This window comes from Salvelinus alpinus, chromosome 3, assembly GCF_045679555.1.
Source record: "Salvelinus alpinus chromosome 3, SLU_Salpinus.1, whole genome shotgun sequence".
Taxonomy (NCBI): Eukaryota; Metazoa; Chordata; class Actinopteri; order Salmoniformes; family Salmonidae; genus Salvelinus; species Salvelinus alpinus.
The window spans coordinates 51,111,540-51,124,096 of NC_092088.1; the positions used below are offsets into that span (position 1 = coordinate 51,111,540).

The window sequence follows — 12,557 nt, forward strand, 5'->3', positions numbered from 1 at the left end:
GTGGTGTCTGTGTGAGCGTACACAGTTATTCATAAAGTGTACACAACGGTCCTTCTTTTGAGTGCCTAAATCACCTGACAATTTTCAATTATTGAGTTTGAGAACATTTCATTTAACTATAATATATAACATTTTTCTTTTCAGTATATCTCAATTTATTTTCCATCCCAACCCAATGTAGCCGAGTGTAGACAACTAACACTTTGTGTATATTACCAATGTACCATAGCTCTTTAGCCAAAACTTTGCTTGTTTGCGTCTCCCACTCCAGACACTCATAGACATGACACCTGAGAACAGGATACTCGGTCATAAAATGTAATCCCATCCATGTCGTTCATAGAGGTCTGACACCAGGCAGGCAGACAGAGTGTGCTTTAAATTAGCAACACATTCTTCACTGGGAGTTTGCTGGGTGAGAAGCCTCAGGTATGTGGCTGACTGACTGTCTGTCTGTGTGTCTGCGAAAGCAAGGCACACTCTCAGTTCATTGTCTCAGTGCTGGGGTTACAGTGTCAGGCTGCTCAAGAAGTGCTGCCCCCTATTGGTGAACAGGAATTTATGTCAATGACACACAACTAAACCATGCAGGTTTGAGCTGTCACAAAAGCATTTAGACATGAATATACAGAAAATCCTTCACTAATACACACACACTTACACACTCGCGCCCTCATAAACACTCACGCCACGCATTCCTTAGCTCCGTTTGACCTCCACTGTAGAGACTTGGAGAGTATGGAAGACTCAGCAATGAGCCTGCAGCGCCCCAGTCATTTGCATGCCAAGTTGCTGTAATACCGTTAGTGTTTATGCAATAAAGACAAGTGAATCCAATCTGCTCCATCTGAGAGACAGAGAGGGAGAGAAAGACAGAGATAGAGAGAGATAGAGAGAGAGGGAGAGACAGACAGAGATAGAGAGAGAGCGAAAAGAGAGAGAGAGAAAGAGAGAGGGAGAGAGACTGAGAGAGAGAGAGAAAGAGGGGGCGAGAGAGGGAGAGAGAGGGAAAGGGAGAGAGAAAGGGGTAACAGATGGCCCAGGGAGAGGTAAAAGGTATAATCCCATCAGCTGCACTATCAGCCGACCATCTGGACATCCCACAGCACAATTACAACACATTTCAGCAGGCAGAACAAAGGACGCCACAGCCACGGACACATCAGACCTGTTTGAGTGGCTCAGTAGGTCTACAAGCGCTTCAGACAGAAGTTGGCCCGAAGCTCAGATCTAGGATCAGTTTTCTCTACTCCAGTGGTAACCTGCCGCATTAGCAAGTAAAGGAACCAAAATTGATGTTGGATTTGCGCTTAGGGAAGTTTAGAAATAAATGCTCACAAATAAACTAATATTGGTTTAAACAATTTAAAAGTATGAGTTTTGTGATGCACAGTCAGGCCCTGTTTCAGCCATCCTCATTCCCTCCCTGCAATGTTTATCATCTGCTGCGGGGCATTGTGCGTGTCTATCCTCAGATCGCCTGCGCTGCCTGTGTAATCCACTTGGCCACGGTTCCCATTCAGCACATGCTCCCCTCTCTGTCTGTGCATTGAGACATATGCAAATTTTCAGGCAGAAGGGTGGACGGCTTAGGGCCCCGGTCGCTCCCTCTCTATGGGTCCTTTCTGTGTACCGGAGGGGGACGTTGGGATTTCTGAGGCGATGTGTGTATGTGTGTAGGTTTCTGGCTGCAGCTGCCCCCCAATAACCACCATCACCCCCTCTCTCTCTCTCTCTCTCTCTCTCTCTCTCTCTCTCTCTCTCTCTCTCTCTCTCTCTCTCTCTCTCTCTCTCCTCTCTCTCTCTCCTCCTCGCTCTCTCTCTCTCTCTCTCTCTCTCTCTCTCTCTCTCTCTCCTCTCTCTCTCTCTCTCTCTCTCTCTCTCTCGCTCTCTCTCCTCTCTCTCCCTCTCGCTCTCTCTCTCTCCTGGCCCCAAAGTCAATTTGTTTACAGTAATTTTGAAGGGGGACTTATTTGCCGTAATCGGCAGCACTGATGAAGGTCAGCTCCTTTGAGGGGACGCAGCGATCCCACAGAGAGATGGTCTTCTTTCAGATGCTCTGCTTAGCAATTAAGGAAAGCAAATGTCACTCGTCCAGACCTCAGAGACGAAATTCTGTAAGGACGATTAGCATGAAGTCAACAGCGGCTGTTAAAGTCAGATTTCCCATAGTGTGTGCGTGCGTGTGATTTCCCGTAGTGTGGTATGTGTGCACATGTGCGTGCATGTGCGCTTTATGGGAAGAAAGCAAACACAACGTGAACAGCCCCAAAAGCAAAGCAAACAAAGGGAGATGTCTTGTATGTAATGTTCATTAGAATATACTGATATGGTGCTTTATTGTATATACTGAACTGGAGTGATAATAGTAGCACAGCATTGTGCTCATATGAAATACCTACAACTGAAATAGTACAACATGTTAAAAGAACAAGTGTGCGCAGTTCGCATTGTATTCACAAAATATTGATGTAAAAAGGCTACATTTAATATTGCTGTTTTATGGTTAGCTGTCATGCTATGCCTGTTGTAAACGTGGTGTCAGGGTGAACATCATATTAAGGCAATGTATCAAATGACAGAGAGAGTTTGGCATGAGCTCGCTCAAATGAGATTAGAATAACACCCAGCGTTCTGACGAACGGCACAGCCATGGAGCAAAAGTCATAGCTGATGAAAAGCATTGTAAGAAACAATGTGAAATGGATTGAATCGATCACAAAAGGCAAAAATTGAGCCTGAATAATTCATGAATTTATTAATGTTGTAAAACGTGAAGCTGCAGTCTCAACAACATGCCAGAACACAGGGAACAAAGACAACGGAATGACATGAAACCAACAACACAGCTTTAGCTTGTCATTTTCATTCAACAGCCTTATTCTTGACTCAAGTGAGATGTGTTCAACTTTGAAATTCTACTGTACATGCAGGGCTACACCTAATCCATTTTGATAGTTACATTTGCCCTGACACATAATGTGCTACATCAAATCATTTCCACTCACAAGTCCAGCGCTTAGCCTTTGTGAAGCAGACCATTTGAAGGTTCTGCTTAACTACATCACTCCAAGCTGCTGAGGAATGATTTTATTCTCGTGCCTAAAAGGACAAATCCATCATTTTTTCTCTCTCCAGGCTTATTTCCATGATATGTCTTTCTATTGGGTTAAAGACATCAGGCTATATAGAAGTGTAGGTACTGAATAGGCTCTTTTCTCTGTGTGTTAAGCAGCCACCCCGTGCATCAAGGCCATCAGCCCCAGTGAGGGATGGACTACAGGAGGGGCCACTGTCATCATCATTGGGGACAACTTCTTTGATGGCCTGCAGGTCGTGTTCGGGACAATGCTTGTCTGGAGTGAGGTACAATATGTTGTCTGACGACGATGCAAAAATGTTTTGTCATGCCATTGATTTGATTGAATTTCAGCCTAGGTTTGAAGTGTTTTACTGTTTTTACAAAACATATCATTTTTTAAAACTGTTTCAAGCCTGTACCATAACAACTATATAGTAATGATGTCCATTAGGTTGCTATGAGACCTTAGTAGCCATGGTCCGACTCAATGGTTCCTGTGCCCTGTCTTCCAGCTCATTACCCCCCACGCCATCCGTGTCCAGACCCCTCCCAGGCACATCCCTGGTGTAGTGGAGGTCACGCTGTCCTATAAGTCCAAGCAGTTCTGCAAAGGGGCTCCTGGGAGATTTGTCTACACCGGTGAGTCAGGCTTAATGCCCGTTTTAGTCTCTCCTCCCTGGGTTTAGTGCCCTGACTAGCCATCCTCTCTGGATGGAACTCAAAGTCTGTTCAAATACTTTGAAAATGTATACTTACTTCCTTGCTTCCTTGAAGTATTCGCTGATCTAATACATTTGGATGAAAAACAAGGTTTCCCTGACATACATAGCTTTTACCTATTCAGTCATTTTAATCTGTGGCTAGGTTGGAAATAAAGATGAATTTTCTCAGTACTGGAACAGGGCCCCAGTGTCAAGGTAGTAATGATGGATTAACCAGGGCCCTGCTCTCTGGGTCTGGAATCTTCAATGTGTGAGAAGTGAGAACTGCATAACTTAAGGTGTTTGGTGGAAGGATTTGTATTATTTATTTATTTTTACCCTTTTTTCGTGATATCCAATTGGTAGTTACAGTCTTGTCCCATCGCTGCAACGTCCGTGCTGACTCGGGAGAGGCGAAGGTCAAGAGCCACGCGTCCCCCGAAACGCGACCCCACCAAGCCACACTGCTTCTTGACACACTGCTCGCTTAACCCGGAAGCCAGCCTCACCAATGTGTCGGAGGAAACACTGTACAGCTGGCGACTGAAGTCAGTCAGCGTGCATGCGCCTGGCCGCCACAAGGAGTCGCTAGAGCGCTGGGACAATTGTGCACTGCCTCATAGGTCTCCCGGTTGCGGCCGGCTGCGACACAGCCCGGCATCGAACCCAGATCTGTAGTGACGCCTCTTGCACTGCAATGCAATGCCTTAAACCGCTGCGCCACTCAGGAGGGCCCTGGTGGAAGGATTTCTAGAAGTGCAACTTGATCTCACCCTGAACTGCAATTAGAAAGTTATGCTGCCTAGCTTTGTTAAATTCAATTTGTCAGGGTAATTCACTCTGACAATTGTATTTTTTACTCACTTGTCAGATATGCATCTGCTAATTTGCAGATTTCTTATATACAGTACATGACAAAAAGTATGTGGACACCTGCTTGTCGAACATCTCATTCCAAAATCATGGGCATCAATATAGAGTTGGTCCCCCCCTTTGCTGCTATAACAGCCTCCACTCTTTTGGGAAGGCTTTCCACATTGCTGCAGGCATTACTTCTATTCAGACACAAGAGCATTAGTCGGAGAATTAGGTCGGGCACTGATATTGTGCGATTAGGCCTGGCTCGCAGTCGACATTCCAATTCATCCCAAATGTGTTTGATGGGGTTGAGATCAGGGCTCTGTGCCGGCCAGTCAAGTTCTTCCACAACGATCTCGACAAATCATGTATGTATGGGCCTCGCTTTGTGCACGGTGGCGTTGTCATGCTGGAACAGGAAAGGGCCTTCCCAAACTGTTTCCACAAAGTTGGAAGCACAGAATTGTTTAGCATGTCATGCTGTAGCATTAAGATTTCCCTTCACTGGAACTAAGGGGCCTAGCCCGAACCATGAAAAACAGCCCCAGACCATTATTCCTCCTCTACCAAACTTTACAGTTGGCACTATGCATTTGGGCAGGTAGCGTTCTCCTGACATCTGCCAAACCCAGATTTGACCGTTGGACTGCCAGATGGTGAAGCGTGATTCCTCACTCTAGAGAACGCGTTTCCACTACTCCGGAGTCCAATGCCGGCGAGCTTTACAACACTCCAGCCAACGATTGGCATTGTGCATGGTGATGTCAGTTGGTCAAATTTCTGCTCTACTAGAGCTGCCCCGGTCAACTGTAAGTGCTGTTATTGTGAAGTGGAAACATTCCAGTGTGCGGCTGGAAATGTCTTTCTTCCATGAAGCTCCTGACGAACAGTTCTGCTTCCAGAAGCAGTTTGGAACTCGGTAGTGTGTGCCGCAACCAACAGACAATTTTTTATGCGCTACGTGTTTCAGCACTCGCGGTCCAGTTCTGTGAGCTTGTGTGGCCTACCACTTCACGGCTGAGCAGTTGTTGCTCCTAGATGTTTCCACTTCACAATAACAGCACTTACAGTTGACCGGGGCAGCTCTAGTGGGGCAGAAATTTGACCAACTGACTTGTTGTAAAGGTGGCATCCTATGACGGTATGACAGTGCCACGTTGAAAGTGACTGAGCTCTTCAGTAAGGCCATTCTACTGTCATTGTTTGTCTATGGAGATTGCATGGATGTGTATGTTATATACCTGTCAGCAGTGGGTGTGGCTGAAATAGCCAGATCCACTAATTTGAAGGGGTGTCCACATACTTTTGTATATATCGTTTAAATTGTCATTTGAATGAAAGCTGAACTAGACTGAACTTGACTGAACTAGAGAGAAATTTAAGCATGCAGAGTTCAGGGTATTTGGGAGTGTGTGTAAGTGTCTTGTGTGAGAGTGTCACACCATAAGTAAAGGTGGATTATCTTGGCTAACAGAGGGAAGTGGTGGTATTATCTGTCATCATTGGTGAGAAGGCGGAGGTCATGGGGGTCAAGGCCTGTCTGACCTGGAAGCCTCATTCAGTTCTAAATCTGATGGTTAGAATGAGAAGGACGCGTCAAACCACTCTCACTCCCCTGTTGCCCTACATCAGCCCCCCAACACAGACCTGGCCTTGGGCACACAGCGGAACCACAAAAAAAGTTGAGGGGTGGGGGTGAAGGGGGGTTGGACCCCCCCTAGACCCCTTCCATTCCGGGGCAGCTGTTTCTCATCAACCCCCCCCCCCCTCCCCCCTCCCCCTGGCAGCCATCCGTTCCCTTCCCCTCCATCCATGTAGTCTGGCACTCCTGTGTTTAACCTCCCTACCAGCAGAGCAGAGGCCAACAAGGCACCGGGATAATGAAACAAGAGTGCAGTGTGCTGAGTGTGTGAGTGTATGTGTGCACATGTGTGTGTTTGTGTGTGTGAAGCCTGGGAAGGTGTATAAGTTAAGACTTTAATGGCTTCTATAGCACCCTGGTGAAAGTGCCAGGTCCCTTAAGAACAGACCCCATTAGTCACACGGGCTAAGCGGATTGGGATGATTACCATCAGGTTTTACTGGAGGAACATGTCCCCTTCTAGATCTATGCTGATTTTCTTCCTTCTTCCTTCCCTGGTTCCTGCTCTGTTCCAGTTAGTAGAAAGATACAATTACCCTGGGAGGCAATGGCAGTACAATTGATTAGTTTGGTGAATTAAAAGAGAGAGCCACCAATAAGACAAGTCTAGCTCCTCAGACTACTGCTATTCCCAGAGTGGATCACCCTGATGGTACCAGGGTTGACATGTGAGGGAATGAAACTGTTAGCGAGCTCCGGGCACTTAACAGCAGAAGTAACAGGGACTCCATATGTACAGTAATTGCTAGTTGATAGAAGAACATTACCTTTCGGACAGTTAAGTACAACATGGACGGGCAACAAAAAGAGGACATGTAGTAACATAATTGCTTCATGTAAAGGGTGCAGAATGTGCTCGTGTCATTTCGGTGGTCGGGCAACATGTGCATATCAAAGGTTCATTTATCAAAGCTGCGATTCAAGAGTGACTTTGCGGCGTGCCGTTGAGAGAAGAGCTTTTAGACCTTTCCATGTACTCTTCTCGCCCGACCGGCCCTAATTATGAAGATTTAACTCGCTCAATTTAAGAAATTATCACAAATTACCTAGAGTCAACATAGAGTAGACTGCAGTCAATTCTAATGGCAGAGGGTGGGGCTTGTTGGGTTAGTATTCTGGACCACCTCCAAAACTAATAATTCACTCAGAGGATGTGAGTACCACGTAGTGTACGTCAATAATCCTGCATGCATCGAGTATGTTCAATCACGGAAACACCAGCTACGGAGACACATAATGCTACACAACTTCAGAGGATGCTTTATTAAGCTATGTAGCTAGCAATGTATTTATCACGGTGGCCATCATTTTATTATCAGTAACACAACAATTTCTTCATAATCCACATGCAGCCGTTTTTATCTCAATATCGTATATTTCTGGATAACAATTAAGTACCTTACTGTGATTGTTTTAAATTAAAATGGTCAAAAATAAACAACAATAGCTTCTTAGCGAAGAGTAATTTCTCAAGCAAGATATTTGCTTGGACTGTCTGGGAGTGGTCTGAGTGGGGAGGGGAAAACTGAAAATGTGCTTTTATTGGCAGAGAGGTTTGGAACTCTCTTTCTTATTGGTCTATTAACTAATCACCTCACCAGGCAGGCCAAAACTCCATCCCACCAAAACAGGCTGAAATGTCAGGTGGTCTTTTCAAACTGCTCTTACACTAAAAGGGCATTATCATAATTTTCACAATTTCACAGTATTATTCCAACCTCATAGTGTGGAAATGCATATAAAACACAGAGAAATCAAATGTTTGATTGCAATGGACCTTTAATGTATCAAAGTCTACAGCATTGCTCTACCTTAGGGTAAGGACATGGTGTATTATTGTCTCATGGATGTGGTTTGTGCTGTAACTGATCCATGTATTGGTTATCCATTGGTCAGGGTGGCCAGAGGATCAAACTGTCAGCAAGGTTGTAGAAAATCAAAGGGAGACAGGTCCAGCTGTCCTTAGGTCAATACTTCACACTTTATTAAGCACTGCATAAAGGATCTGTGTGTTTTCCTAAAGGGCTTTTATAAAGGGTCCTCTTGGTGACTTCAATTTAGTAAATCTATGTGATTGCTTTTTTACTTTAACGTTACAGTAGATGACACCCGTGCAAAAGAGTAAACTATCAGTAAAAAGTATCAGTAACTTTGAAACTCTAATTGCATCAGTTTCTATCTTGACTTGATTTCTATGACAGCTACCCTCCCAGGACCCATATGGAGACCCTTAGTGATATGAAGTGCTAGCACTGCTGCTAACACACTCAGCTACTATTTATCCTAATCAGTGACATCCCTATACCCGGGATTGTGTTCAAATGAACCCCTACCTCGCCCCAGAAATCACACATTTACTGGGACCCCATTTGTCATGAGTAAATTGAGGGTCACTACACTTCGCCTGTATCCTCTAGTGGGGATCCGGGACATGCATCATAATGTTAGGAGAGAATGACTGGCAAAGAGTAGCTGTCATACATTTGTCAGTGGGAATGGAACATTATTTGCTAATTTCCCAAGCTGGGAAGTGACAGGGTGCTTCATCTTCAGACCTTTGGTGACCAGCTTGGTTTCTGGGCTATTAGTACAAGTCAAGTGTTTTATTTTTTTCCTCCCTATAAGGCTGACTGTAACGAGAACCATTTTTCCGACCTCACAGAGGGCTGCTATTTAACACACTGGGTCTGGGTGAAGGATTTTGGATGATGCTGCTGCTGATGCCCCATACAGTGAGCGTCTCTTGCCAGATTTGGGTTGAGGCTAGACATCCTTGGAGGCTGATGAATCACAAAGTTTTCTTGTCAAGGTGACAGTATTGACTCCACTGCACCAGAATCGGACAACATGGGTATAAGGTAGTCATTCATCAACATAAGGACAAAGGGGTCATGGGGGATTCACTCAATACTGTTAGAGACCAAGAAATGTCAGTCTGGTAGGGGATGGAAACGGAAGGTGTTAATACTGTATATATTCTGCAAGTAGTAATGCTATCCTATACCACTTGCAAAACTCACGATTATGAACATTTATTTTGAGGGTTAATATTTACTGTGATGATCATCAAGATCCTATGCATTGTAAATGTACTGCTGTGCATATTGATGTGTACCTTGACTGACCACTTTATCCTCACTCAGCTGGGCAGAGATACAAAGAGATCTTCAAATCTCAAATGAAACCCTTTGCCCCACTGCAAGCAGAAATAGTTGGCTCGTGACAAAAAAAAAATGCAGTTCAGTACAAATGGACTCCTTTATCAAAGCACATCAGTCCAGGCCTTGTGCTGTTCAGTCTGTGTATCGGGCCTAACCCTACAGCTCCCCTCCGCCCTTCAGCCGAGACGCTCTTTGAAGTTCCGGATTTGGCGCAGATCAGATACAGAGCTTCCTCACGATTTCCTTCCCTGCAGGGCAGGGTTTGGTAGCAGCTAGTCAGGGATGGGGTGTGGCCTAGACACACTATAAGATACGCTGTAATCAAGACATTCACAGAGGTATGTAAACAGATCTGTTTAAGAGGGTCTTTCAATGGGATCTCTTTTAGTTGTAAGGGCGTAGTGCACTGTAATATAAATGTTGTATGAATAGCGACCTATAGCTCATGTCCCAGTACCTGTCTCCCAGTCTGTCTTTCTCATTACATGCCTGGTATTCAGCTCTAGCTCCTCCGGAGTGACTGAGACACTTGTCACCTACTTAGACAGGCTCAGGCAGAAAGCCTTTGTGAGCGTGTGCAGATAGCGTCAAGGATTGAGGAGGAAGGTCCTTTCGTCCAATTAGAGGGTTGACGTGACACACACTCTACCACTCCCCACTGTCAAGCAGTTTGTCAGGTAGACTTTGAGGAGTGCACAATGACATTATATATTTCACATAGTGGAATAATTAAGAGACCTGGGAAATCCAGCTATGGAAAATTGATTGAAATAAGTGACAGCTTTTAAGCCATTGCATAGCATCAGCACAGGGGTGTTTCTCTATAAGAATGAAAGGACTATACATTTATTTGGATTTAATTGTATTTAATTGGCACCACTTGATGTTCAACTGTATTATTACGTGTGTTTGGTAATGGTACGCCATATGGGTAGTCCCCACTAAGGCACAGTATTAGTCTGTGCAGCAAAAAAGATAGATGGGAAGGAAGGAGGCTCTTGATAGACGAGGATCTCTCCTCCCTCCCCTCCGTGCCCCATTTCCACTATGTTCCACACCCAACGGCCTTTAAAAGAACTCCCATCCCCCTATTCCCCATCCCCTTTCTCCCCCCAGCCCTACCTCCACCGCCTGTGATTGAAATTCATCGGCAAGTTTATTGAGAAATGAATGAGAGAGGCTGCATGGTATTGACTTTGAGAGGAAAACACAACTCATCTTGAATGAGGGGGAAAATGCGGCCGTAATTTAGCTGTCATCGATTGGGCCCCGTCCGTGTATTGATCTTCATTTTACAATATGAATTTGCGCCTGCAATCAGCTGTGAGGTGAGGCCATTTGATTTCAGTTGGACGGTAATGTGTGAAAGTCCCCCTCTACGTCCTTAGAGGAGTGGGACACTCACTTTAGATGTCATTGAAGGGAAGAGAAGAGGTGTTCTCACCCATTTCCAATACAGAGATAAAGGGAATTTCAAAAGTATGATAATTGTGAACTGATACAGTACATCACTCCCATTTAACCTGTGTTAATTACATTTGATCTGTTGCAGAAGCAATATCTGGTGGAATTGTAACTTGTTTTTTTTCCCGTTGTCTGTATCGGATCAAAGTTCATGAAATTTCAATGAACATTGATTTCTCTCTATTGATTAATCTTAACTACAGATCTTTTGAAGTGTGAATTTTCTGATCAACCTGAGACTGGAGATGGAATCACTCAGCGATAGCTTGGATTGGATGGAGAGAACATGGTCAGTGGTAAATGCACTGCTTTGGTTTGCGTGGGTTTGCCGTGAGTTACGATTGGTTGGTTTGGTCTGAAGGTGGGTTCTGCCTGCATGCTTCTTTTAGGTCTGTCTCCACAGCGGACATCGATATTGCTGAACATCATGACCTCTATATGTCTCCCAGAGTGCGCTCATGTTGTCCCTGCAGCTTTCATCACCTGTTTCCATTCATCCATTTACTTTCAATAACCCCTGAGTGACACTGGCTTTTTTCCCTCCCTGTTTGACGCTATTGACGTCAGTGAGAGGATGTCATTTCCTGTGGTGATAACGATACTATGTGTGACCCATATCGGTGCTGCATTTTTTAAGATGATCTCAGGTGCCCATGAGGCTTGAGTTGGACACTCTCACAAGTTCAAAATCACTGACACTTGAATGAACTTCACCCCGTTCTGTTTATCTGCTCCCCTTCCAACTCCCTCTCCACCTCAGTATAATTTGTGTTGGGGGAAAGAAAAAATGCTCAGTGGTGTAGGAGGAGTGGAGATAAGCTCCAAGCAGTTAAGTATAATTAGCGAAAGTAATAGCTGGCAAATGGCAACAAGGCTAGTTTTTATCTCCTGTTAGTTTTTATCTCCTGGAAAGATAGATTTATCATAATAACCAATAATGGCTGGCAGGAATGCTAGCACTCTGTGCACGCTTCCATTCAAGCCTTCAGACTTGAGAAGGAACCATTTCCCTTCACTTTACTGCTTTGCTCAAGCATTTCCCCCTGCTACTGCCTGTTACTGCAGGCAAATACAGTACATGACTTCAGTACACTGCCACATACTGAGAGCATGCAGGCGTATTGTCATGTAAGCGTTTTCATCTGCCAACGACGGCCATGTTACATTGTTCCTTTAGAGCGGTTACTCATGTCCTATTTCTAGAGGACACGGAGAAGGAGTAGTAGACCGTGCTCTGACGCCTGTTCGGCTGTCCACTCTGCATTTTAAGCAAAGACACTGGGCTTGGAGCCTTCTGGAGTGAATGTGTTAGGAGCATGAACGGATGTGCGCATCCCAGGGAGAGGAATTCCGTTGAAATCCTGCCGTACATTGTGTGTGTGTGTGTGTGGTGCTTGAAATGGGAATTGATATGGCCACAGCTGCACACCAAGTCTAGGCATTCCATTTTTTGTTGTTCTGAAATATGACCGTTCAGTCAATAGAGTGAGGAAATTACTGAGATACACATAAAGTTTCCACTCAGCTTGCATTCAAAGAATTAACTCAGCTGGTATTAAACATTTTTTTTATCATGTGCATCCTATTCAAAAAGTGATGGTAATTTTGCTCCTTCAGCTGTCAGCTATACATCAAATAAAACGATGAAA

At 44.7% G+C, this 12,557-nt stretch overlaps 1 protein-coding gene across 6 annotated transcripts in view; it reads left to right on the forward strand.

Moving 5' to 3' along the window:
* Window positions 1-12,557, forward strand: part of LOC139570903 (transcription factor COE3-like) — a 74,817-nt gene that overhangs the window by 46,462 nt on the left and 15,798 nt on the right. For 4 of the 6 annotated variants that reach the window (XM_071393214.1, XM_071393217.1, XM_071393215.1 and 1 more), the window contains exons 9-10: window positions 3,233-3,366; window positions 3,595-3,721. In XM_071393214.1, the coding sequence (XP_071249315.1) occupies window positions 3,233-3,366; window positions 3,595-3,721 (261 nt within the window). The remainder of the gene's footprint in view (window positions 1-3,232; window positions 3,367-3,594; window positions 3,722-12,557) is intronic. The other 2 variants (XM_071393216.1, XM_071393220.1) reach the window with 1 other exon arrangement.